A 27,649-nucleotide genomic window follows, 5' to 3' on the forward strand; every position below is an offset into this window, starting at 1 on the left:
AGGGCGGAAGAGTTGTGGAATGGGCGGTGGGAGGTGGTGGGGCCTTCCTGGCAGGGGGCTCAGCTCACTCACGGTGGAAATGAAGCAGTGGTTGTTGTCCTGCTCTGCATACAGGATCCAGTCTTTGATGAAGACGGAGATCGCCCTCAGCATGAACGACACAAACAGGTTCATGTGAATGAAGTTGCGAGTGCAGTGTAGCTTCCTACGAGAGTGGGTCGGGGGAGGAGGAGGTGGTGAAGCAATAAACCCCAAAGTGCCTCAAAATCAACCTGGGTGTGCTCTGGGCCAACTCCATGGCTCTGTCTCCAACGGGTGTCCAACTTGACCACCCCTCTTTCCCACCTCTCTATATTCTTACATCTGAGCCCCTGACATCAGGCCCCACTCCTCCATGGGGCCAGACTTTCTCCACCCGTGGCCTCTCTCTGTCTAGTCTAGGAGGATGAAAGAAAAGTGTAGATCTCCACACCCAGGTTCTGCCTTGCTGTGTGGCCTGGACAGGTCAGTCACCCTCTCTGAGGTCAAGTTTCCCATCTGTTATCCTAGGGATGTCTTCCAGGGCTGACCTCCAGAGGGAGGAATGGGGGTGGAGCCTGGGCAGAGGTGGGGCGGCGCTCACTCCAGTGCTGCCAGGGGTCTCACCGGAAGCGACACAGGATGACCATGGCAGTGGTGAGGGTGACGAGGGACGTGCTGTAGCCGACGGTATACAGGGCCTTCACCGACAGGTAGTAGTAGTCCTGGGGTAGACACAGGACCCACAGGGCTCCATGTGGTGCTGGCCCCGGCCTCCAGCCCTCCTTGGAGCTATACCCAGTCTCCTGGTGCTAGAGGTAGGGCCTGGGCACCCTTGAGCCTTCCACCCCCTTCACCTCCTCCCTCTCTTCTCTTACTGCTCTCACCTCCTCCATCTCATCAGAGCCTGTACCTGGCCCCAACCCCTAGCTGAGCTTCTTGCTCCCTTCTGTTCAGCACTGGGCATTCTGCTGGTATTTAATAAACATATGTTGAATGCAAGTGTGACCAATCAGAACAGGCACCAGCCTTAGAGAAGGGTCCAGGAGGCCCCCACTGGGCCCAGCGTGAACCTTTTAAGTTTCCTGATGCCTTGGAAGAGCAGTTGGTGGGTTGGGGGACATACACGGATGGGGGGCTTAGGTAGTACACAAGCTGATTCTCAGCCCAGGCTGAATGAATGATTGGCTTGCCCTCAGTGCATCCGGACTGGGTACACAATAGGTGCCCATGAGAATGCTGGCAGAATTGTACACACCACCTAGAGAACTGCGTGGCCTGCATTCCCCCCAGGGGAACACCCTTAGCCCACCACCACCTCAGAGCAGATAAGAAGCTCACCTGGTCCCCACTCTCAGATTCATATTCATCAAACCCACAAGCATCAAAATAATGAGGGAAGGGCTCTGACCAGCCATCCTCCGTGCAGTTGCGGCTCACCACTCCCATGTCTGCAGTGAGAAAAGAAATCAGCAAGGCATGGAAATGACTCTAGAGGGCCTTAAAATTCTTATTAAAAAATTATTTCTTAAGTGGGAATTCCTACAAACCCATATGCTCATATGAAAAGCATAAGAACAGAAGGTTGAGAAATTCTCTACTGTCTGGGGAAAACAGATTTCTGATGACCTGAAGCTCACTCCTTTCTAAGAACACCACAGAGGTTGGGGAAGGGGGTAGGAAGAGGTGAGGGGACTGAGCCTGGCTGGATCTAGCATCCCTGCATGCTTCCCTTCTGGAGCTACAAAGGCTTGCCAGGGAGAGCCCTGAGGCCCTCCCCTGGACCCTTGGTCAGCATTTGTCCAACTCTAGGGTGCAGGAGAGCCACCTGGGAGGCCAAACACAAATGCAGATTCCAGGCCCACCACCCCAGGGATTCTGGTTCAGGAGCTCTGGGGTGAGTCCAGGAAGCCCGAGTGGTCCTCGCTGCACCTTGAGCAGCCCAGCTTTTGTCCAGAACCCGTGGCCTCTCTGCAGCTGCAGCCCCAGGAGAGAGAGCCTGCTTCACTAACAAAGACCAGACCACCATCAACCTAGTACCAGATCTCATTAAGATGTATGATTAGGCTTTGAAAAAAAAAAGTTTTGCCTTTCAGAGTTCTGTTTCCTGTCATGAGTGTACTTTAATGTTCTTTTGATGGAGTTTAAGGGTCATTTTATAGGACACCCAAGGGGCAGGGCCAATCGAGCCATTAAGAGCTGTTTGCTACCTCTACCCTGGACTCTAGGCTGCTGTTCGCCCTGTCTGGGGCTGTTTTAGCCTTTAATGATGCTCCTTTCATACCCCCTCTCCCAGTGGCCTGTAAAGGTGGGTCACTAACATCCAGGGAAGGGCAGAAGGCAAGTATACCCTTTTCCCTGTCACCCAGCATTCAAGTGTGGCTTCAGACTGCGACCTGTTCCCAGCCTGGCTTCCCAGGAGATTGTCTGGTATATGAGGATATGAGGAGAGCTCACTTCATAAGCAGTTATATGGGGAAGGTTCTCTCATTTACAGGTTTCAGGAACCAAGAAACTGTAAAACAACAGACAGCTGCAGAAAAGGGGCTTCAGCACCCACATTGCTAGGCAGAATTCTCCCCCTCTGCAGGGAGGGCCACCTCGGAGTAGCTCAGGAAGGAGGCGTGGAGGTCAACAGGACGAGGGTCTGCTTGGGCTGAAGGCAGAGGCCAAGAAAGGAGACTCCTCCAGTTTTCCAACCTTTGCGTCTTCTGCACTGAGTTGGAAGATATCTTCAGCCAAATTCTCAAGTCAGAAACACCCTCCTGAGGTCTCTGGGAAGCTGCCATAGAGGAGCATGCTGAGCCCATAGTGGAGACACTGGTCTCTACCACTTCTCTGACGCTGTGCTCTCTGACTCAGGATAAGGAGAAGGTTTGGCAGGTCCAGGGGGAGAAAAGGAGCTCACTGCTGTCCCACAGTTTAACGCCAATCCATGCCTTCTTCCTGCCAATCTGTCTCAGGCTGCTACTGGCAAACCTCCTTCCAAGCTGCACTGAACACTTCTTTGAAAGAGTCTGGATCCTCTGGGAAATCATGGCCATGGCCAAGGACCGCCTTGGGCCTCCTCTCTCCTCTGCTTTGTCCCCAGCAGGGTGATGGGAAGAGGGAAGGGAAGCCACTTTGAAAAACAATAATAAGCATGCCCCCTCCTCCTTATGTGGGAATGACATCCAGGGGTGAATGTCTCTCTGGCAACATACGGACATGGTTCCCAGGAGGAGTGTGACCCTGGCACCATGGGATCAACAACACCTTTCTGACCAAAAGGGAGCAAAGGAATGTAACAAAATAAGGCTGAGAGAGTTCAAATAGCATTGAAAGGTTATTCTGGAAGCTACTCTTATGCAAGCTTCAGCTAAATATTGCTATTCTATGGTTTGTCAAACCCCAACCAAAATCTTTCCTGCCATCCCTGAAGAATACTTGGGCTCCATCTGAGAATCTGCAGAAGTCCCATGCACATGATTACTTTCCAGAAACCTACAACCTCCAGACAGGTTCCTAAGCCAGGTGAGTCCCGAAACACTGAGGGGCCAGCCTCTTGTGAACATCAACTGTTCCATCCCCCATTCCATATAATCCGCAGCCCTTTCCAACGTGAAAAAATAAGAAAGGGCAGAGCCCAAATAGCCCTAAAGATCGGGAGCAAGATCAAAGAAGGTGGGGTTGTAACAGAAAAGATAGGATTTAACAATGAGTATGACTGTTAAATCATTACATTGACATTTCTTTTAGTCTCCAGTGTCTTGGAGTAGCTAGAAGAAAAACCTAAAACTGTGGATCAGTAACCCATACCAAACTTTGAAATCTGTTCTATAACACTGTTACAACGTACTTTGAAATCTATCACTTTTTTGTATACATGTTATATTTCACAATAAAAAAGTGCTAAAATAAATGTCCTGGAGGTAAAAATTGGTTCCTTTCTTTTCTTTCCTTTCTTTCTTCTTTTCTTCCTTTTGTAACACATACAGCACAGGCTCAGAAGAGTATAACCTTTTTGTTCAGGACCGTTCCATGAATTCACAATTCGACCGTTTTGACAGAAATCTCTGGGAGACGGGGGCCTCACCAGGCTGAGACCCCGCAGTGACTGAGCCTACTCCACGAGAATCATCCTGGGCTATGTATTCCTGTGATAGCAGGGAAGCACAGTTTAGTCCAGTGGTCCTCAGTGTGAACCCCAGACCAGCTGCATCAGCCTCACCTGGGAGACTGGCTGGAAGCGCAAATTCTCAACCCCACCCCAGGCCTTCCAATCAGGAACTCTGGGGGTGGAACCCAGGAATCTGGGTTTACACAAGCCCACAGGTGAGATGCACAATTAAAATTTGAGAATCACTGCTCTAGCTGTCCAACAACTATCAGGAACCACCTAATTCAGGAGTTCTTTCCTAGGAGCCTGTGAAGGGGCTTCAAGAGATCTGTTACTCCCCTGAAGCTGTGCGCCAAATATTCTGTGGGCGTACTGAAACATGATTTTCAATTTGGGGGAAGAAGAAATCAGTGGCTTTATTAGAGAAGCAACTTGCCAAAACTTATACGGCCACAGAGGGTCAAACCCGGCTTGGGGTGTTGGGTTTCCAAGATCGCAGGTCAATAGATGCCCTCCCTCCAGCCAGCCCGGCCACCCCCAGCCACCTCCAGCTTATCCTGTTACCTGAGAGATCCAGGGTGCTACTGTCAGCAAAACCAAGCTCTCCTGCAAAACATGGATGTGAGCATGATGCATCGGCTTGCCAGGGTGCTTCACTGTCTGCTCTTCACCCGGGAAGGACAAGGCTGCCCCCCAGGTCTGAGAGACCAGGGCAGGGGCTGGAGGGGTAGGGGGAGGGGGAGTCGTGGCCAGGAGGCAGCATCATACTGAGTAGCTGCACTACACTTTCTGACACAGCCAATCCCATTTGGTTTATATTTCTCTGATATTAAGAATGGCTCATTACTAAATTCTCTCCCCGGGGACTACAGGGAATGTGGCACTATCAGGGGACTGGGATGTTGGAGGGCCTTCAGAGTAGGGAGCAGAATGGGGAAAATTGGGTAAAAATAATTGAGCCTTTTTTAAAAAAGGGGACAAGGAACAGAAACATGGGGGCCCATGGCTGCCATATCTTCTTTAGTGCTCAAACCTCCATCTTAGTTTCCAAACCTCTCTCATTAAAGGGAACTCAGAACTCCAAGGATGGTATCTTCAGACAATTTTTCTCCTTCTCTCTCTTTCTTTGTTCTCACTTCTCTTTTCTTATGCCAAATCGCCTGTTCTCAATGAAACCCCATTTACCCTCCACTTATCAAAATCCTGTTTCCAAAGTCCAGCTGATATGCCACCTCTTCCAGGAAGCCTTCCCTGACTGTTTCACTATTCTGTCAGCAAACTCCATGGTTAAGTCTCTTCCATTCTCTCACTTGCTGTACATTCCAATTCCTCAGCCACTGGTAATGTCACTATCTGCCTGGACTCATGCACAGGTTCAAGCTTATACCTATGCACATGCATGGGTTGATGCAAATTGTGTAGGCTTATTTTCCAACCAATTGTGAGTCTCATTCTCCCAAATGACCCTAAGAGTGACCTGAAGGCAAGGGTTGTGTCCTCTATCTTTCTCTGCTCATGCTCACCTCCAGCATGGCTAATGGTGGGTGGCCTGGGGGAGGGGACAGGAGGGAAGAACCAGATCCCTGCTGGGCCTCCATTCCACCCCCATTGGATCCCAGCAACCAGACACTAGGATCTCCTGATATTGGGTTCCCATGGGATAGACAGATAGACAGCAGTGAGTTCCTCTTACCAATGGTTTCGGTCTCCCAGACTGAAAAAGAGAGAGAGAGAGAGAGAGAGAGAGAGAGAGAGAAAGCAGAGATAAGCAAGGGGGCTGGTGTCAGTTCTCTATCACCAGTCTCCCACTGACCACATTCTCCCTGTCCCACCCTCAGCCTCTGGGGACTGGTCCTACTGGGGACCCAGAAGGATGAGATTAAAAGCTGGAGGCCAGTCAGGCACTGAAAGCTTCTACCTCTCCCTCCAGAGCAGGAAAAAGCAGAGTTAAAGAGAAAGTAGTAGTGGCATTTGGGAGGAGGGGAGAGGTGGACCCTCCAGCACCCTGCAAAGAGACAACTCCTACAATGAACCTGAAATCCAGTCCTGAGCTACCTGGGAACCAAATAAGAAAATGAGAAATTCCATTCTCTCCATTTAGGGGAAAGTCTCACCGGTTCAGCTTTGTGAATGACTCTGTGAAAAGGCCAGCCTTAATGAGCCTTTCAGAATCAGGTGCAAGTAACAGGTTCATTGTGCCTTTTCCTGAGGGGAGGAAGCAGGCTACAATCTGGAGGGAGGTTTATCTTAAGCAAATCTTGTTTTACTGTTGATTCATTTTGCATTTTTTGTTGTTATTGAAAAGAAGCAGTCTTGGCACGGACCCTGACACATGGTAGACATTCAATAAACTTTAAATAAACGACTGAATGAAAGGAATACACAGAGAAGGAAGTGATTAAGTTGGTTTCTGTAGGAGTGCATTAGAAATTGGGCTGAGTCATGGGCTGCCCAGGGCCTGATGTTCCACCGTTCAGCCTGCACCACTCCGCTCAGCATGTCCCATGTTCCCTCTGCCAAAACCCATTCCCATTCCTGCACGGGGTCACACACAGTCCTCAGGCCCCTACGATGGGAGACTGTCATTGTCACCTCCTTCTGTGCTGGCAGGAGGTCTTCAGGTGGGAGGTGTGGCTGAGTGGCTCCAGGAGGGGGTGTGGGGCAGGCGAGGTCAGGTGCCTTCTCTGGTCTTAGGTGGGAGGTGGAGACGGGGTCCCGGACTCAGAGTCCTGACTCTCTCTCCTGTTGCAACCGCCTGCAAGCACCTTCCCCACCAGGGCAGAATCAAGATGGGTCAATTTCATGGTTTAAAAGAAAATGTGCCATTTGCCTCTCAGAAACAGGACAAAGAGAGCCTGCTAGCTGAGCCAGCCAGGGCTCGCTGGTGGAGCAGACCTTGGAAGCTCTCCACTTCTAGAAGGACATCAGTCTCAACCTTAGATAGGTGACAGCAAGATGAAGTTCAGGTGGGAAGTGACTCAGAACCCCTCAGTCCCTCAGGAGTCCCCGCTGTCTGTGCTCCACGAGCCAAGGCTCCAACCCAGGGCTCAGGGCACAGGCAAGTCCATCACCTCTCACTGCCCAGTCCAACGCATGCCCTCAGCCTCCTGCCTGGCCTCCCCTGACTCCATGAGGGGTAGTGAGGAGGGCCAGGGTCCGGCTCTCAGCCAGAGTGGACGGCCTGGTCATCAGCCTTCTTTGGGCATCCATGATGCCTCAGCCAAATGGCTGGAACTGGCCCCAGGATCCACTGGACTCACCCCTAAAGGAGGGATCCACAGCCAGCCCTTGCCCCCAGATCCCTCCTACAGGATCCAGTCGCTAGAATTTTGTACCTTTGGCCACAGTATGCTCTATTGCCCCAGCTCCACACCCCACATCCAAAGATGGCAAAGTTCAGCTGCTCTGCCACCTCCAGGGTCTCTGCCTCAAGTCAGCGGAGCCTCTGAGTATCTCCACACCACCCGAACGGCCCCCAGAGACCTCAACACATTCCTGTCCAAAATGGAACTCTTCACACCGCTCACACCCACCCCAGCCCCTATCCAGCAGGGCCCCCCAAGTCACCGGCTGCACTGCTCTCCATGTGGTGACTGAGTCTCCCCAGAAGCCCAGGGGTCCCGTAGGGCGGGATGCCCAGCTCTTCTTCCCCTAAGCCCTCCCAGCAGAGCCCAGTACCTAGGCCAAGGACAGTGAGGACAGAGAGAAAACACTCTGCTCATAAGCGTGAGTGTGCACGGACCCAATGTGAAGGTCTGGGGTGCTGTGCCTGGCTCTTCAGGGGCCTGAGCGTGTGTGCGGGGGAGTGTCTTTGTTGTGCAGCTACCTTCCCCACACATCGCATTCTCTTGGGGGCGGGGGTGGGAGCCAATTGTGCACCCATGTCTGTGTGTCTCGCTGGACCTCTGTGATGGTATGAGTGCTAGCATTTATTATTGAACATACAAAACGTGCCAGGCCGCATGCCAAGCGATTTCCACGTGCATTACTCCACTTCATGCCTCACGAAGCCACCCAGTGGGGTAGCCACACACTGTTCTCATTTTACAGCGCAGGGAGGCTGGTAATGAGAGGAAAATGGCCTTGCTCCAGGTCCCCACAGGGGCGGGGGTGGGGATGAGTGACAGCCAGGATGGAGCCTGAGTCTGGGAGCTCAGCTCTGCTCTTATCCATGACGAAGCCTTCTACCACCACGGGGCCTGGGCACCTGGGACGGGGGCTGCTTCTGGGTTCTCACATGGGCGTGCGAGTCTGTGGTTCCATCCTCCCCACCAGCATGTGGGCTCAGGAGCAGGGATCATTCCCTGCGGGGTAGCTTTGCTGTCCTTGTGCCCGAGTTTCGCGGATCTGGCAAAAATGTGTGTGTGGTCAAAAGATCCCCCAGGACTGAACCTACCTTGGTCTGGGTTGAAGATTCGGAAGAGTTCGGGGCAGCTGACAAGGACCATCTCACCCACATGAGAAGGTTTCCAGCAGGTAATGTTGTCCCACATGCCGGGGCATCCTGTGGGGAAGGGAACCACGGTGAGTACAGGCCTCCCCACCCCCCCACACACAGCACAGGAGCAGGCCCAAGGGGGAGGAGGCGGTTTACAGAGAGAGAGAGACAGACAGCTCAGCCTGTCCCTGGAGGATGCCCCAAAGAGGAACTGTGACACAAGCCCATTTCAGGGGCTCCTGGGGTAGAGATAGACCAACCCTGTCGCCCTAGAGAGCCCCCATTTGATTTTACACATCCCCACAGTTCGATGCCCCAATGAATTATGGAGAGAAGGAAACAGGCCCAACACCAGGATAGGACTGGATCCCTAAGCATGAGACACAGAGGTCTCTGTGGTCCCTCCACCCACAACCGCCCGCACCAGCTCCTCTTCCTTGCCCCATAACTGGGCCATGGGCCATACTGTGTGGTCCAGCTCCACAGCAGTCTCCTCCCGGGGCCCTATGGGGGAGGGAAGGGCCTGGCTGGTCTGGACGGGCAGCAGGAGGATGCTGCTCCCAGACCCCATCTGCCTTCCAGGAGGGCAACCTTGGAGCAGGGGCACCTTTTCCAGGGGAGCTGGCAAGGAGCTGGGGCTTAAAGGATGAGCACACACTTGTCAGTGTGCCAAGGATGGCCCGGAATAACAACAGGACCTGGAGTGGGAAGAGGCAGGGACCACTGTGGAGGCCACAGCAAAGTTGCAGGAAGAGAAAATAGGGACCAGGCTAATGGCAGAGGGATAGAGAGGAAGGAAAGGGCAGATCTGAGAGGTACTTAGGAATCAACAAATCACAGCGTCTCATTGGACATGAGCTATGGGAGTGAGGAAGACGCAAAGTTGACAACCATATTTGGGGGCTTCAGGGACTAAGCAGGTTCCCCAAACCCTCTGGCCACTTCCCTCCTTCCTGCTGGCCCCTGTAAGCCTGTCAGTGGTGTTCTCTGCACTTCCTTCCCTCCTCACCTCCCTTCATGTTACATTTCTCCTCCCACTACAACAGCTCTTGCCAAGGTCACCCGTCTGAGACTGGACCATGCCATGTGCACCTGTCTCATGACCGCCAGCCCTCTGGGCCTCTTCCTCTGCCAGTACACAAATGCAGGCACCTGCCCTGCCCCTCCTCGGAGTGCATGCCCCACGCACTTTGAATGAGATCATGGAGTTTACGCTTTTAACAATTATATGCGGACAACTCCCAATCTTCCATCTCCATCCACTCCCTAAGGCCCACCTTATGCCTTCTGGAGAGCCCACCGTGAAGGGCCCACGACTCCACATGGCACCTGCCTCCTCACACCTGGTTTCCTGCTTCAGACAACAGCTGGGATTCTGGGAGTCATTCCCATTGCATCTCCTTCTCCTTCATGGTACATCTCCAACCAGTCACCAAGTCCTGCTGGTTTCACCTCCAGATGTGTACGGAACCCATTCCTACTCTCTACCACCCTCCCCCACCTAATGTGCTAATCACCTTTCACTTGGACCCTGTTACAGACTTCTGAGTGGCCTGCCCTGCACCACCACCACCCCTCAACTATGACAACGATCTTTTCAAATGAATATTGAGCCAACAATTACAACCTTTCAGGAGCTTCCGGTCTCCATCATAGACCATAAAGTCGTTCTAAGGCCCTGTGGTACTAAGGCCCTTGCCACCCCACCCCTGCCCTGCTCTGCCCTGCCCCACCTCTCCCTTTTCACTCCAGCACCTGGGCAGTGGTTGAGGCCCTCAGACAGAAGAGCTCCCCCAGGGAAAGGATGCAAAAGAGCACCAAGGACAGAACGCCAGGGAACGCCCATATTTATGCAGTGGACCCAGGAAGCCCATCAAGAGCCAGTAGCCAAAGGCATGGCAAGGGAAGCCCAAGTGTGGCGTGTCAGACAGCAGAGAGTACAGCGCTCCAAGGAACGGACACAACTTGTGCTCTGGGTGGAGGGAGTAGGACGGCGGGGACTGCTTCTGTGCCAGTTAAGGGCTGTTAGGAGGAGTGATGAGCTCACACACGTGAAACTCTCAGAACAGCACCAAGCTCTCTGCATTCCATGCATGTTCCCTATTGTTACTATTAATTCCACTGTTTCCATTAGGTGTCCCTGGGAATCATTCCCCCGGAAGAAGCCCCGGCCGGGAGGTGAAATAGAGCCCTGTGAGGTGAGAAGGAAGCCCCAGTGGAAGTCCACTAATGGGTCGCCAAGGTATCCTAGGCAGGAGCTAGACAGCTTCTGGGTGCATAAAACCCTGGCCCTCAGGATCCAGACCTTCTATAATTCACATCCACTCAGGTTGGCTAATAGCACCTCATAGAATGGCAGAACGTGGGAGCCAGACACTCCACAGAGGGTTGTGAGACAACCAACGAGGAACATGAAGAAGCTGAGGGCCAGACACAGGAAGCCGGTCCCAGGTCTCAGCAGTAGGCCCATCCTCAGTTATTCCGGATCACCCGTTGCAGCAGGCCGTCCAGCCAGCACACAGATGGGTGACGGTACATCCTCAGCTGCGTGCCCAGTGCTGACTGTGGTTTGCTGTGAAGTGTGGTCAATGCCCACGACCCGGAAGCCCCAGCCAACAGATGTTCCCATAACACAGAGCACTAAGCCCTGGCATGGCCAGATGCTCCTGCCAGCCAATGTTCCTTGAGGTCACGAGGCACCTTGGATGGAGCAGGCAGAGTCTCAAAGGCCGAGGAGCAAGGAGGGATGAAGGGTAAGGGATGAAGGAGGGATGAAGGGTAAGGCAGGGATGGACCGAGGGGAGCAGGGTGCTTCCAGGATGGTTGTTGGTGCAGAAGCAGATTGGGAGCCATGTCTTTCTTCAACTATTTACTGAGGACCTAGAGTCCACCTGGCCCTGTTCAGGCACCAGGGCTCTTCGGGGGAAGGAAACAGGCAATGCTGGGAAATCAATATTTAAAAATAGAGAAAGGGCAAAGGACAGGGTCTCCTTGCCAAGCGCTACATGACTTTGGGCAAGTCTCCACCCACCCTACTCATGACTCAGTTCCCTGTCTGCAAAAGCAAGGGCTGGGTGTCTCCAAGGATCCTCCCAACACTGAGTAAGAAGACCTGAATTCTGGAGCAGAGATTCACTCTGCTAGAAGGGTGGCTTGGGGGAGGTTGGGGATGCTTCCGTCACCCCTGCCAAAGTTTCTGCAGCCCACCCCGGCCTGAGACTGTCAGGTTCCATCTCTCACACCTCTCCAAGCCCACCTTGTGCCTCCTTGGGTTTCCAGCCTGGGTTTTCTTCAGAGACTAAGTGTCCTAGGAGCATCTCCTGCAGCACCAGGGTATGGGAAGCCTAGAACCAGACCCTATCATCAGGAGCCCAAATCCTAGTGTCTGGCTTTAGGGGACAATGACCCTGAGTCTGCCAGGAGCTCATAACCCTCCATCTACCCCTCTGGCCTGCATCACTGGGCCACAGGAGGCTCACAGCCACCTCCTCAGGTTTCCCAAAATATCCTGCCCAACGATTTCTCCTGCAGTTATCACCTCCTAGCCTGACCCAGATCAGAGGAGCTAGAAGCTTTCATTTCCTCCCTGCTTCTTAATGGTACCAGCTCTGGCCTCAAGAGCCCTGGAGCTGAACCCTCCCAGAACTGTTTTCTTGGGGCCCTTCCCCTAGAGCCTAAAAGGGTGGGAGTTGGGCTACTGAGCAAGTCTTGGGTTTTTCTAAACCAAAGGGCAGCAACTTTTTCTTTCCCCTCACCCAGAACAAATCTGGCTTCTATATCCTGCATTCCATGCCAACTGTAGTTGGTGCTGGAAGATTTTAAGATAACGTTTTCTCTTTCTCTTCCTCCTGCTCTTTCTTCTCTTCTTCCCTCTCCCTCATCTTCAAACATTTTTCCTTCCATTTTCCTACTCTCCTCCTAATTCATTTAGTTATTCAAGAAATACTAAGCACCATAGTAAGCCAGACACTGCAAGGCAATATGGAAAGGATACACAGTTCCTGCCTGCATAGAGCTTATAGACGCAGGGTGGGGGTGGGGGGTGGGGAAGACCCAGATTAAACAAATAAACAGTCCAACAGATACAGATATTGCAGTGTAGATACATACTATGAAAAAGGCATAAGGTATGAGAGAAAATTACAGGTATATTTTATTTAGATTGGGGGCAAGGGTGGGCATGGTGGGTCAGGGGAGGCTTAAGCCAAGGGAATATTAATTGGCCAAGGGAAGGGAGCTCCAGGCAGAGGAAATGCTCTATACAAAAGCCCCAAGGCAGAATGACACTTGTTCTATCAGAAACACTCTAAGAAGAAAAAAGGGACCAAAACTGAGTGAGTCAGAGGGACAGTGACACAGATGGAGCTGGTGCAGTGGGAGAGTTAGATGACTGCAGAGATGGGTAGTGTTAAAAGATTTGGGATTGCATGCCAAATGCTAAGAGAAGTCACTGGATGGTGTATGAGTTTCCTGTTGCTACTGTAACAAAGTAAACTTAGTGACTTAACACCAAGTAGTTCTCACAGTTCTTGAGGTCAAAAGTCTGACATAGGTCTCACTGGGCTAAAGTTAAGGTGTCAACAGGGCTGGTTCCTTCTGGAGGCTTCAGGAGAGGATCTGATTCATTGTCTTTTCCATCTTTAGAGGCTGACTGCATTCCTTGGCTCATGGCATCTTCCTCTACTTTTAAAATCAGCAGCATAGCATCCTGAAATCTGTCTCCTCCTCTGGTCCTCCTACTGCCACTTACAAGGACTTTTGTGATTATATTGAGCCTATATGGATAATGTAGGAAAATCTCCCCATTTCAAGATCCTTAACTGAATCACGTCTCCAAAGTCCTTTTTGCTATGTATCATAATATGCACGGATTTGGGAGATCAGGGTATTGATGTCTTTGGGGTGCCATTAATCTGCCAATCACAGATGGGTTTTAAGAAAAGGTGCCAATGTGCTCTGATTTGGTTGTGTGTGGAAGATAATATATTTAAAGGGCAGAAAAGGAGACATGGGAGACCCATGAGGACATGGCAGTGGTCCAGGAGAGACTTGACGGGGCTCGATTTGGTGTGATGGCTACAGAGTTGGAGCCTTGTATAGGACAGAATCTAAGCAGAACTGGCAGGGCTTGGTGACAGGCTGGCTGGGCACAGTGCTCACCTGTGTTGTGCGACTGCATTCTGGCCAATGGCAAGTGGATGAGAAGGATGACTTGGCCTCTAAAACATGCCTCACAGGCTTCCACACCCTATCTCTCTCTTCCCCTGCTGTAGGAGCCTTGGAGTTAAATGTGGAGTGTGGCCGTATTCCACAGTGGAGGGAGCCTGGATTCCTGAATGACTGTGTGAAGTGGAGCTCCGCCTCCCACCTCTGCTGACCCCATTGGCCTGTGGCATGTACAAGCAACAAATGTTTTTGTGTTAAATCTCTGAGATTTTAAGGCTTATTTGCTATTTCAGCATCATCTAGACTACCCTAATATAGTGAAGTAGAAAGAGGTACCAAGGATGTCACCCACGTCTATGGCTTGAGTGTCTGGCAGGATGGACTGATGCACCTTTTATCACAGTGGGGAAGACTGTCTGAAGAGCAGATGGTGGGAAGCAGCGGGAAGAGAATTAGGCGAGTTGGGAATCAAGAATTCAATTTGGGATATACTTCGTTTGAGATGATGTGAAGAGCCAAGTGGAACCAGATGTCAAACAGGAATTTGGATTAAAAGTCTTGAGGTCAGAGGAGGAGGTCAGATGTGGAGAGAGCCGGCTGGGAGTGGTGAGCATGGGGATGCTATTCAAGGACATGGAACCAGAGAGGTAGTCTAGTGAGCGTACACATTAGAGGAGGAAGAAGAGAGTATAGCCTGGCCCCAAGTTCTAAGGAATGCCAACATTTGGAAGAGGAGCTGGCAAAGAAGACAGAGAAGGGATGGTCAAGGCTACAAGGACAACCAGGAAAGGCTAGTGACAGCAGTCAGGAAAGCATGTTACAAGGACAATGTAGTCGAGTGCACCAAATGCTTTTGAGCAGCTGAGAAAGCTCTCTCCTCCCCACCCCCTCCTCTTCCTTCTCCATCCTCCTCCTCCTCCTGCTGCTCCAGAGGAGGTCAAATATCAGATCAGGTCCTGTTCCCTGGGAGACCTCTCCATGCACTTACCCCATACACACACACACACGCCCCATTTATTTGTACCCTTTTTTCTACGTCCACACTAGTCCTAAGCCTGAGTCCTCAACCTTTCTGTCCCCTAAGTCTACTATACATACCTCAATTATGGAACTTTGTCACAGGAATCCAGGCACTGGGGGGCTTCCTGCCTCAGGTGGGAGATGCCTATGGACAATCTCTGGGGCTGGCTCCCACCTAAGACATTATCCATAAAATAGCCAAGGAGGGGCTGCAATTTGTGCCAGCAGGGAGGGAGATAGTCCATTTAGCACGGTTGCACTCAGAGAGAATGCAAAAGCTATTAGGCCCAAGGCTGGAACAAAATAAGAGCTAATCTTGGGGTTGTCATGGAGATGAAATTGTCAGGCTCCCCCACAGCGTTCAAAACTCGTGAGACCAGTGGCACCAAAGGGACTCAGACAAAGCCGTGGTCCTTCCTTTAAGAAGCTACCTGAGGATGCTGAGGTATTGTTAGAACAAGTAGCTCATTTTAAAAATCATTCAATTTACTGAAATTTGCAGTCAATGTTGCTGTTTCATAAAATGAGGACCACCTGTGAGCTCAGTGCTGGCGATGGAGGGGAGGCACTAGAGATGCAGTGGAGTCCTGGCCTTTGGAAGCCTGAAAAGACTAGAGCATTGGCTCTCAACGTGTGCTCCCGATCCCAGCAACGCCTCCTGGGAATCTGTCAGAAATACAGCTGCTCAGGCCTTACCTGAGACCTCCTGAGTCAGACACTCCGGGGATAGGACCCCGCCATCTGCGCTTTAACAAGCCTTGCAGGGAGTTGTGATACACACTGAAGTTTGACAACTGCTGAACTAAAGGAAAACACCGTAAGGACAGAAACGGAACTCTCTGTCAGATGTGACACCAAGCCCCACGAGGGATACCCTCATCAGAGTGAGGGTCCCCGCGGGCCCCAAGCCTTCCCCAGCCTGGTGCCCACGGCCCCAGGCCTGTCCAGAAGCTCATCTTGCTCCCTGGACAGGGGAGCCTGGGCCTAGCCCTCACATGGGTGCCCCTCCTGCAGGCCTCTTCTTCTCCCCAGAAGAGCCCAGGGTGGAGGTGGGGCTGGGACAAGGCACTTAACACACTGGACAGGCTGCGGATACCAGGTCAAAACAGGGATGAGCGGGCTTTCGGCCTCTCTTCCTCCTGCCCTTGCCAAGGCTGCCTCAGGCCTCCCTCCTCTATCTTCTCCAGAATGTGGGGATCCCGTGGAGGACAACACCCAACCACCTCTATTCAAAGGTAGGGACAGCTTCTAGGCTGATGCCAAGAGAAGGTGCTGGCTGGGTAACCCTCCCACCCCCCACCCCGCCCTGAATCCCCTGGGATGAACGGCACGCAGAGGCTGGAAGGCAGCGAAGCCTGTTCCCACGCACAGGGTTCCTTTCTCCTCCTCCTCTGGGCACAAGAGCACTGCAGTAGAAAGGGACCTGGGCCCTGTCCCAGGGCTGGCTCTGGCCCTTGGTGTGACTCGGGCCAGTTACAGCTCCTCTGGCCTTCAGCCCCTCTGTGCACCACGTGACAGAGCTGGACTCAGTGCTGTCTCAAGTCCCATTTGGCTCTCAGGGGTTTGGAATGAGGGACAAAACCACAGGTCCCAATAAACATCGTTAAAGCATGCCAAGCGTGTTGCAGGCAAAACAGCCCAGGCAGAACACTTTGCTTTCACTCCCCATGGCCACCTGCCTTCCTTCCTTTTACACCCCCTTCCAGCTGCCTCCTAGAGCCTGGGTACCTTCTTCTCCGCATGCCTCTGTCTCTTGCTCCTGCTCTCGAGGTCCCTCTATGTGGTTTTATCCCACATTCTCTTTGGGAAAGAGGTTGCAGGGTCAGTGAGGAGAAATGACTTCACATGCCTTCCCAGGAGACCTCTATCCTTTTCCACACGTCCTACCATGGACACACCTCACCTCTCACAAGTCAGCGTCCCCCTTTCAACTGACTCACTTATTTGGATTTTTAAAATTATGGGGAGACACGTAACATACACAAAAATATATAAAAGTAGAAAAGGATATAAAAACTTTTTGTTGTGAGTTCACATGCAAATCATTGGAATAAACATTGGTTCTCATTTCCATTTTCAAGTGCGTTTCAGGGACATGCGCTGACCTGTGGCCAGTGTTCTGTGCTGAGGTCTTGGTGGTGCGGAAGGTGCAGGGAAGGAAGCCACGGGAGGACTGGCCTCTCCCAGCCCAGCCCACGCACACATAACATACTGCACAGACTGTCAATTCTTTGCCACACTCAAATCTGACCCTTGGGTTAGGGTGAGCTTCCAGGCCTCCGAGACTGCTGCCCTGAGATCATATGAGCATGGTGGAGGCTGTTCTCTCCAAATCAGTGGTCCTGCACCCCCGAGATACACTTTAGAATCATCTGGAAACTTTTAAACCATACCACATCTGGCCCCCCACCCAAATGCTGACCACATTGATGTTGGTTTGGGTTGGGACTGGACACTAGTCAAATGCTCCTCAAGGGGTTCCAGTATGCTGAACGGTGCAATGAGATGAAGTGTCACCCACATTTCACAAGCATGTTTAATTTGAGGTCAAGAAGCACAGCTCAGCTGAACGACAGCCCCGTAGATGCCCCAAGGAGTAGGTCTGGGGCTCTGAGCAGGCAGCACAGAAAAAACCCAGACCCTGGCAAATCCTTCCCTGGAGGCTGACAGCAAGGTCAAAGCTCTCCCAGAACTTTTGCACTGGAAAGGAGCCCAGAGGCCACCTGCTCCTGGGCCCCTTAGGAGGGGTTCCTCCAACCTCGGCTTACAGGGAAAAGCCCCTGGGAAGCACAGGCCTGACGTGAGCAGGGAAGGCTGGACGGCTCTCTCTGGGGTCAGCCCTCCCATTCCACCCGAGCCACAATGGGCCAAGCAGATCGGTACTGGTGAGGGCTTAGGAGCTCCTGACCCTCAGGAAAATAAACACCCTTTGGCCGTTTCATAGCTAAGAAAACTGCAGGCCTCTGAACTTCTTTCAAGGCCCTCCTCTCCCGGCATCTGTCTAGCTGCGTTTCAACTTTCTCTGCTGATGGCCTCTCCCTCCATTGAGGGTGGGAGGCAGGGGTTTGTCTCCTCCCGCCTCTTCTGAGCAGCGATACAGGATAGCGGTTAAAAGCACACACTCGAGGACCGTCCCAGTGGTCCCACTTCCTGGCTGTGTGACTTACTAGGGTGAAAGAGGTTACTACAAGTAACCTCTCTGGGTCTGAGTTGCCTCATCTGCAAAATAGGTGTCAGGACCCTACCTAGCCCACAGTTGGGATAAGGTTTAGATGAACTCCATTGGCTAAAGAACCTGGTACCTGTGGTGCAAGAGTGCTTGCTATTACAGTTCCTACCCACCAGACACTAGACTCAGGTCCCCTTTCTGACTTTACCCATGTCACCCTCACCTGGAGCTTCCCCTTCTTCCTTCCCAAGCTTCTCCATCTGCCCTCTAGAACCCAGATCTGGAACCCCAGCCCTGCTTTTCCAGAAGCCTTCCCAGATTGTCCCAAACTGCACCAGTCTGTTTCCTACAGATGTCTCCATCCTTTCTCAGAAGAACTGGGATGTAGCCCATGATGCGAAACACCAAGAGGATTCAACACCACGGATGACTACACTCACTAAGCATAACGTATCTCTCAAGAACTCAGCAAACACTACACACCATCCCTGGAACTTTCCACGGGTTTTTTCATTTAATGCAATAATCCTATGCAGTAGCTATAATTTTCTCCACCATTTTACAGGAAAGAAGAGTAAGGTGCTATGTGCCTTTCAGGAGGCCCAGTGGTCGGTGGTCAGGGAGGCTGGGACTCAGAAGCTGTCATTCTTCAGAGGTCTTCTGGTCGATGGCACAGACAGCCTGGGTTTAAGTTTCACCTCTGCCTCTTAAGGGTTGTGTCATTAAGTTAAGCAGTCTGCATCATCTCCTTATGCCTCAGTTGTCGCATCTATAAATATGGGTAATAACAGATGCTCCCCCAACCCCAGGTTACTATGGTGGTAGAATAAAGCACTGCAGTGGCACAGAGGAAGCCTCTGTAAGTAGGCTTCTTTACACGGGAATTCCAGTGAATTCCCACTGCACTAGCTCTTCTTCTTTCTGACAGCTAAGACCTCTCTGGACTGCAAATCTCTCTTTGCAGTCCCCTAGCTTTGACCCCACTCCCCAGCCCAAGCCCCTTAGATTCCAGCTCCTCACATGAGTTGAAGAGTCAGAGGATGAGGGAATAAGTGAGTGAATGAGTGAGTGGATAAATGCATGAATGGGTGGGTGAGTGAGTTTATTCCTCAGGCTTACAGTCTCCCACCAAAGTTCAGGTTTGGGGGTAACCTGTGGGTGGCCCTGACTCATAGGGCATCTGAAGCAAAGCTAGAAGAGAACCAGGTGAAATCCTAGGGGACAGATGCAGGGATGCCAGCCCAGTGGGAAGAGTCCATGGGCAGGCAGGCTGCTGCTGGCCTTCTACCTCCAACTCCAGTACAGATGGAGATGAAACACACAGATACTGTGCCCTGAGCCCTGCCCCTCTCTAGACCCCCCTTCACTCACTCCAACCCAAGATTCCAGACGTATGGGGTTACTCACTGCCCCACCCCCACCCCTAACAAAAAAATGTCAGGCTCAAGCCTCCCAGCCTCTTGCTCCCATGATTCTCTCTACCTAGAATATTCTCTGTATTGATCCATTCTCAGTTCTTACCTTTCCATCAGTGTCTACCCATCCCTCTGGCCTAGCTCAAAGACTTTCAGACTTACCTTCTCATTATGTTCACCTGGGGAGCTTTTAAAAATCACCCATGATCGTCCTATTCCAGAGATTCTGATGTAATCGGTTCGGCCAATGGCTTGTTATCTGTCGAAAGTTTCCCTGGTGATTCTAATGTACATCCAGGTTTGAGAACCAAGGCTCTGGGTCAAATGCCACCTTCTTCATGAATCCTTCCCCATCTTTCCCACGAAGACCTCACTGCTCTCTCTTCTGAGCACACCAGACCGCGGAAAGCACCAGCATCCCCCAGCACCAGCCTCATCCAGCTCTGACCTTCCCCCAGCAGCAGCCTCTCCTGTCAATGGATGGTTGTCTATCCATCCATCACTCTAATGCTTCTGCCACGGTGGCCCTGTTGGTCAGCCTGTGTCATATTCTCTCCCCAGCCCAGGACAGCTCTCCTTGTCTGCACCCCATCTCCCATCTCAACTCTCACCTCTTGGATGCTTTTCTTTTGGCTCAACACCAAATTGGTCAGAGACAGTAAAAAGCAGTCCAGGCCAGGAAGTAGGATGCCATGCTTGGGTTCCCATGCCCCCAGGGTCCCATTTTCCTATCACCAAACAAGAGGGTTGGACCATATGTTCTTTCCCTCTGGGCCCTGCCTTGGTTTCACCATTCTTTTAGGGCTCGCAGATCTAGAACACAGTTGGTGGGAAAAGCTAGCATGGCCAAGAGAGGCTCCATCACCAGGTGATATTCTCTGAGAAGCAACTGGCCAGGAGCTGTACCCAGCGGGACCATTACATTTAACTGGCCTGCAGATTAATCAATTATTCAAACAGTGCTCAGAAGAGCTCCCAGCAAACAGAAAAGTGAATCCCTTTGGCCTGAGTGGAGATCCCCAGCTTGACTTGGAGCCAGCCCTCCAGTGGCTAAGACATCATCTGTAAGGCTGGGGAGCCCTCCAGGGACACCCCCATTCCCAAGTGCCCAACTGCCCACTCAGATCCCTTCCCTGGTCCCAGATGGGAGTCAGGGTTCCCTTGCCTGAGTAGCCAAAGTTCCCACCTGCACAATGAGGAAAGCAGGGAAAGACGGTTTCAGAAGTCCAGTGATCCTCAACCAGGGGCCACACCCTTGAGACATTTGGAAATGTTGGGAGGCACTTTTTAGTTGCCATAGGGACCAGGGCATGTTACTGGCATTTAATGGAGGAAGGGCTAAGGATGATAAATGTCCTGTAACATGTCTCTGACCAGCCCAAGGAAGCAAGATCCTTCCCCAAATGCCAGCAGGGATTCCAGTGCTACTCTGTTCCCTAGCTGCTGAAAGAGTGAGAAAAGGAGATAGGAAATTACCCCATTTCCTGCCCTGGGTTGACCAGGTGCTCTCCATCTCAGCGATTGCCAACAGCTGTGTCCCTGCTGCCACAGGGCCCAGGCTGTTGCTAACAAGCTCTCTGACAGCTGCTGCTGAGCCCACGCACCAGCTTTATCCCAGCCCCGGGGGGAGAAAAGGAGTCCCCATTCAGCCACCCAGATGAGCCCCAGCCAGAGTGAGGCTTCCAGGGCACGGCAGCCCCAAAGGGAACAACTCTAGTGTCACTACCCAGAGTGGATCCAGGACCCCGTTGTTTCAAAGGCTTTCTGAAGGACCCAGGGGCCTGTAGCCTCAATCACTCTAAACACGCTGGGCTGAAGGCTGGGAACCAGTTCTAAAGACAGGTGTGGGATGTGTGGGGGCTGCTGTGCCCTCCCTACTGCCCCTCTCACCAGGGGAGGAGTCGTTCAAGCCCATCAGGTCATTCGCCCTCTGGATCTTCTCCAGGCACATGGCTTGTTCCTTCTTGAAGATGCAGTCAGAGTGCATCATGGTGGCCTGCAGGGGACACAAAAGCCAGGCAGGTAGGAGGGAGCAGGAAGGCAGAGAGGTCTGTTTACAAGCCCTGCCACCTAAGCCCAGGCAAGGAGAGAAGGAGAGCAGGAAGAAAGTGTCAGATCTAAGGGCCAGCAGACGCTCTGACATTCACTATGCCACACATACCACAAGGGCTCTTCTCAATCACCAACTCAGTTTGTGACCTTGGGGGGGTTGCCCTGTCCCCTGGACCTCAGTTTCTACCTCTTATTACAATATTAGCAATCACATATATAGTACTTTACTAGGTGTGAGCAACTAAGTGTCTTACATTAATATGTTAAGGTTCTATGAAGTAGACTTCCCATTTTACAGATGTGGAAACTTAAGCAAGAGAGGTTAAGAAAATTTCCCAAAGTCACACGGCTAGTAGACAGTAGAGCCAAAATTCAAACCCAGTCTGGCGTCAGAGACTACTGCATTTTAAGGGAGCAAGCAAAGAGTGGGGTAGAGGAAAGGCTGAGACAAAGCAGCCTTTCTCTCCTCTAGAAGAAAGGAGAAGGTGCATCCACCAGGAGTCAAGGAAGTCCAGGGGTGGCGTTCAGTGAATGAAGGGCCTCCTCACTTCACTCATTTATTCTTACCCCCACTTTATTACAGGAATACTGAGGCTCAGAGGAGTTAAGAAATCTCTGCTCAAGGCCATACAGTTGGCTAGTGGCAGATGTGGAACTGGAACACAGAACTAAATGACTTCAAAGCCCATGCACTGCTCTCATGACAGCGGCCTCCCAATGCTGCCAGGTTAACTCAAAACTCCAGGGCAGGGATGGTTCTGTAGGGGAAGTCAGCAAGTGCTGCCAAGCTGAGCCATCAAGGGCTGTGTTCAGGGATCAAGTACAGTCCAGACTATTCACAGATGTGGGAGGCAGCTTCCAGATGGAGGAGAGGGGCTTGTCCATGGCCACCCAGGAGAGCCAAGACAGAAGTAGGTCTGAGAACAGACTTAACCACTGCTAGTCTGAACTCCCAGTTTGAGTGGTGGGGCCAGTGCCTGGGAGTCCGAGCCCGATCCTACTCAGGAAGAGACCTAAGCAGAAGGCAGGCTTCTTGAGCTGTAACCTGGCAGGGCCTCATGGGCTGGGAACAGGGAAATCCAAAAGGGCCTTCTGTAGCCCTAATCAGGATCTCTGCATGCAGTTGAGCAGGTTGTGCACTGCACAATTTTAAAAGTTCCACTTGTCACCATCTTAATAGATTTGTAAATTTTCTGACAATGTTTCATCGAATAGGACAGAGTCTTGAGGATGGAGCGCTTTTCCTAATTCACAGAAAGGTGCTGTATGGTCTGGCAGTGATGCCGTCCCCAGTCGCCCTGGGTCCCAGAGAGAGTAGCTAGTCGAACAGAGCTCAGCTGAGAGCACTCAGAGACACACACGTCACTGAAGTAGGGGCTCAGGTGAGCCTGGGGCTTTAGGTGATCATGGAGGGGAGGGTCCTGGGCCCTTACCAGAGGCAGCATGAGAAGAGCAGCCAGGCAGACCTGTGCCATGCCAACCATGATGCGTCTCAGCCAGAGGCAGGCTCAAGCCCGCACTGCGCGCCTTATGCTCACCACCGATGCTGGTCAACCCCAAGTGTCTGTGGGCTAGAGAAAAACAAAAGGCATGAGTCCATAAGTCTAGTAGGAGAGGGAGAGACAGAGACAGCCAAGACCAGCCATCTCCTTTCCTTATTATCTCCTCCCCTACCTGCAGCCAGATTCTCCCCCACCTCCATGCTTCAGTCCATGCTGTTTTGATTCTTCTGTGCAGCAAACATTTGCTGAGCACCTGCTCTGTGCTCGGGATAAAAGGCAGGCTCAGACCTCTGCCAGGCCTGTGGGACACACTAGACTGGCTTTCTCCTCTGAAGGAGACAAACTATCTCTCCAAATCTTTTCATTCTCCCCTTCTTCCACAGTGGCAGTTTTAGCTGGGCACGTGCATGTCCACCTGGAGACGACACTTCCCTACCTCCTTCACTCTCTGGTGTGGGCACATGATGGATTTCTCACCCATGGAATGGCAGTGAAAACAGCACGTGCCACTTATGCATCACTTGTTTCCAAGGGCTGCATGCTCTCCATTTCTATTCTTCCACGTTCCCAAATGCTGGGCCCCACTTTGATCATGCAGACAAGGGACAATACCTGAGGGGGCAGGGGAGAAATACTTCGAAAGGAATCAAGATCACTGAGTGATCCCGTGGAGCTGAGCCACCCCACCATCCTGGTGGATGACCTATCTCTAGACTGCTAGGTGAGAAAGCAATGGCTTCTATCTAACTTAGCTCACTGCTAGACGGCCTCTATGTTACAGCTACCTAGCCTGGTACCCTAACGCACACTCCATTAACCCTACCTAGACTCACTTGTTCTTCAAGATAAAACCTTTAATGCTGTGAGAAACAAACCAAAGTAACTACAGAAGAGTGGGCTCAGGCCTCAGAGCTGCAGGAGCGGCAAAGGAGAAGAGCCCATGAAGAGTCGAACCTCCAGTGGGTACCAGACTGGTTACAGGGCATCAAGTGAACAGGCTGTGGGAGGCCAGGCACTTTCCCGGGAGGGGAGTCTAGTCTGCTCCTAAAGTCTATCATTAATGCATATATCCTTCAACCAACAATTCCACAACAAAGGTATCTATCCTAGAGGAATATTTGCACTTGGACAACAAGAGAGGCATATGGAAGGATATTCACTGTAGCACTGTATAAAATTATAATGATGACAAAAACTGGTATCACAAAGCATCCACTAAGCAGGCCCTGATGAATAGCCATCCAATGGCATATACCAGTTGTTAAAAGATTGAGTAGGCCTATATGGGGACACTGCTAGCCCACAGAGGCCTGGTTCAGGAGGCACATGGGGACAGCGGGATGGAGAAACCTCTTCACTTGCATTCCAACCACTAGTCCTTGCACTTACCCCACCAGTGGGCAGAGTTACTGTCACCCCTGAGTCCTCTGTGCCCCAGCTCTCTGCCTAACCACACCTCCCTCCCTCTCTCCTTGCCCTCCACACAGCCCCTCTATGATCAAGCTGGTGATAAGCAAGTACCCAAAATGGAGAAAGAAAACCAGGTGGAGAAAAGCTCAACAGAGGCTTTTTTTAATATACGTCTCTTCTTCTGCTAGTCAGGGCTCACTCAGAGATGGTGAAGGTGGACTTGGATATCCCAGCAGATGGCCTGAGAGGCCCAGGGTGCCATGTGGATGTTAGCCCAGCCTCCCTCCTGCAGTCAGGGAGAACTGAGCAGGCTGGGAAAGTACTCCTGGGCAGCCCAAGGCACAGGCTACACCAGGCACTCAGGCTTCAGTTTCTGTGCCTCACCCAGGGTCCTCCAGAGCCTCGGTGGCCACAGGCTACCTCTGGCATAACCTGTAGATTCCAGCTTCAGTGAGTGTCTGAGGGCTTGGCAACTCCACCATCTCCTGACCTGCCTGTTGGGAGCAGGGAGAGGTCCTGGCCCCACGGACCTCTGGCAGATGCAGGAGGCCACGCCCTCAGAGGCCACCATGAAGCAAAAGGCCTCCAAGATCTGGGAATGAGTCTCCTACACCTTGTACAACCTCAGGCCAAAGGCTGGTGAGGCCTCAGGGCAGGGAAGCTTCCAGTCAGAGCAATATCCCAAACCCTGGGGCGTCCAATAGCCCTTTCTTCTAGAGCGGGAGCAAACAGCATCCACCCAAAGGCTGCGCCTGGGTCTTGGCCCCCATGTGTGGCCATGGTCAAGACCCTTTGCTTCTTTGGTTCTGTTTCCTTAGCCCACAGGAAGATGCTCTCTCCTTATCTCAGTTCCATTAGTCCTGCCTCACAGCCAACAGGACTGTGCACAAGCAAGGAAAGAAATGACAACAATGGACACAGTGCTCCCTCAGGTGCCATCAAGATGCCACCTGACTTGTGTGCAAGCCAACTGTACATTTCTTGGGAGAGATGGCTGCTCTGGGGCAGAAAGCAAGCTTCCCAGAGGACCAGGCCAGAAATCAGAACTCCTTGCTCTCAGAGACACCCTGAGATGTCTGTGTATGTGTGTGTGTGTATGTGGGGGGGGTGCGGTCCTGTCAATAGCAGGACCTCCTCAGGACTGGGCTCCCTCCAATTGGAAATTCATTGCCTCCTCCCCAGGCCTGACCCTGCTCATAGAATGAGCTCTGACCCCTTAGCCCAGCATGCCCAACTGGGCCATGCATTAGAATCACTTGAGGGGCTTTTAAAAAATCCCCAGTGTCCAACTGAACTGGAGTCACGCAGGTGGGAACCTGGTGTCAGTGCTGTTTAAAGCTCTCCAGGTGACTCTTAAGTAGAGATAGGATAAACCAACTCTGTTTAACCTTTATTAAGACTGAGGGAGCTGGCATAGCAGTGCTAGAGGCTTGAATGGGTCTGGGTTTCTAGAAGGAAATAGGGGATAGGGAGAGTAGTTTATATTTTGAAGGCTGGTCTCTCCCCCCACACACACACAGACATACACACAGACACACACACACACCCTCTTACCCAAAAACACAGACACACGCGTATTCAAAGAGCAAAAGTAGATGCAGATACAATCACACAGCGATTTAGATATTCAGATGTAGTTGTCAGATTACACACACACACACACACACAAAATTACACTAGTATACACATTTTCTGACATTCATCCTGCAAAGGCATTCAGATACAGAGAGACGATCAGATATGTTCAGATTCCAATACAGACACACACTCAAGAAGCCTAGGCTTGCAGGATGCTCATCTCTGTTCTAGCCTTGGCAGCGCCTCAACAAAATGTGATGGATTCAAAACAAGCTGGAGCATTGGCCGCAGCCCCCTCCCACCCCTGATTCTCACTTTTGCCACTAGGCTGCCCAGGCAAGGATATGGACCAGGAGAGAGCTGTGCCCAGGTCCTGCTCAGGCAGAGTCACAGGGTGGAGGGGTTGCGGTGCTCTCAGCCACCTCAGGAACTGGGCTCAGGGTTCTTGGCTCCATGGGTGTCCTCTCTATCCTCACCCTGCCCCCATATGGTGGGACCCACACCCTGCCCAGTTGGATACAGACACTCCCCAGCAACAGGGCTGAGAGCAAGAACCTGGGAGCTCCTGGGCCTGTGCCTTTTGCTCCCCCACCTCAGCTGGGGACTGTAGGGACCATCCTGTCCAGATCACCGCCACCTCGAGGCCACCCTACTCCACCTCCTACTGGGTAGTGCTCAGCATTGACAGTCTTAGGCCACCTGCCCAAATCCAGTGTTCCTCTGGGCCTCACATGCAGGACTCCTGTGCCCCGGGGCCGCCCTCTGAGATGCACTCCCTGGACCGGCCACTCTAGCCCTATCGGCTGCTGCTCCTCCCCGACCTGGCTGCTTCCCTCTTCTGGGCTTCCCCAAGCTGGGAGTGAGGCCCTCACAGGACAGCAACGGGCCCACCCGCTGCAGCTCTGGGTGGACGGATGCTCCGCTCCCTGAGGATGGACACTAGGCTTTAAGTGGCTTGGTCACCGGTATCCCCACGCTCTCCCCTCATGGCTGTGGCTACAGATCCATTGGACTATTCAAATCTACTCTGAGCATATGGCGCAGTGGACTAGAGACCATCTTGCCAGAGTTTTTAGTCTTATGACCCTGAACAAGCCACTAACTTTTCTGTGCCTCAATTTCGTCGTCTGTGAAATGGCAATAACAATAAAACCTATCTTGCAGATATTACTGTGAGGCATTGCAAATTTATTTAACTTGACTTTAGAGTATATAGCATAGCATGATACCCACTAAGGCCATCCATGTGTAAACTCATTAGTATCTGACTACTTTGGGTTCAACCTTTTTGCACCCTCTTGTTGCCACCTTTACCCCCAGAGCCCTGTATTGCATTCAAAATAGGAACAGCAAGCCTGCTAGGCCCTTACTTGCTAACAGTTAACATTTATTAAACACTCAGTATGTGCCAGGCACTCTTCTAAGCAATAAATATGTGCTAGCTAATTTAATCTGCTCAAAAGTTTGAACCAGGTAGTAGCATTATGCTCATTATATTCAGGAGGCAACTGAGGCACAGAGAGGCTAAGCAACTTTCCAATGTCACACAGCAAGTACATGGGAGAGAAGGGAAATGAACATAAGCAGTCTGGCTGCAGACTTTGTGCACGTCATCACTCTGCTTCTGCCATGTAACCAGTAAGGTAGGTCAGCACAGACCCCACTGGTACCCCATTTAGTGATTCCACTCGTGCTCTCAAGGGCTGGTCAGGCCCTCTGCCATTCTCTGCCTTCAGATTTTTATGCTGAAGCACCCTTTTTAAGAAGACTTCATTATAGACA

The 27,649-nt window shown here is 51.8% G+C and overlaps 1 protein-coding gene across 7 annotated transcripts in view; it reads right to left on the minus strand.

Moving 5' to 3' along the window:
• ADCYAP1R1 (ADCYAP receptor type I) overlaps positions 1 to 27,649 on the minus strand; it is a 60,124-nt gene that overhangs the window by 26,331 nt on the left and 6,144 nt on the right. For 4 of the 7 annotated variants that reach the window (XM_077120470.1, XM_077120432.1, XM_077120485.1 and 1 more), the window contains exons 2-9: positions 22,811 to 22,948; positions 21,216 to 21,321; positions 8,514 to 8,621; positions 5,811 to 5,831; positions 4,682 to 4,723; positions 1,360 to 1,469; positions 646 to 743; positions 73 to 205 (exon numbers count right to left, since the gene is read on the minus strand). In XM_077120470.1, coding sequence (XP_076976585.1) covers positions 73 to 205; positions 646 to 743; positions 1,360 to 1,469; positions 4,682 to 4,723; positions 5,811 to 5,831; positions 8,514 to 8,621; positions 21,216 to 21,321; positions 22,811 to 22,861 — 669 coding nt within the window. In that variant the 5' untranslated portion in view covers positions 22,862 to 22,948. The remainder of the gene's footprint in view (positions 1 to 72; positions 206 to 645; positions 744 to 1,359; positions 1,470 to 4,681; positions 4,724 to 5,810; positions 5,832 to 8,513; positions 8,622 to 21,215; positions 21,322 to 22,810; positions 22,949 to 27,649) is intronic. The other 3 variants (XM_077120478.1, XM_077120461.1, XM_077120452.1) reach the window with 2 other exon arrangements.

Source organism: Tamandua tetradactyla, chromosome 1, assembly GCF_023851605.1.
Source record: "Tamandua tetradactyla isolate mTamTet1 chromosome 1, mTamTet1.pri, whole genome shotgun sequence".
Classification (NCBI taxonomy): domain Eukaryota; kingdom Metazoa; phylum Chordata; class Mammalia; order Pilosa; family Myrmecophagidae; genus Tamandua; species Tamandua tetradactyla.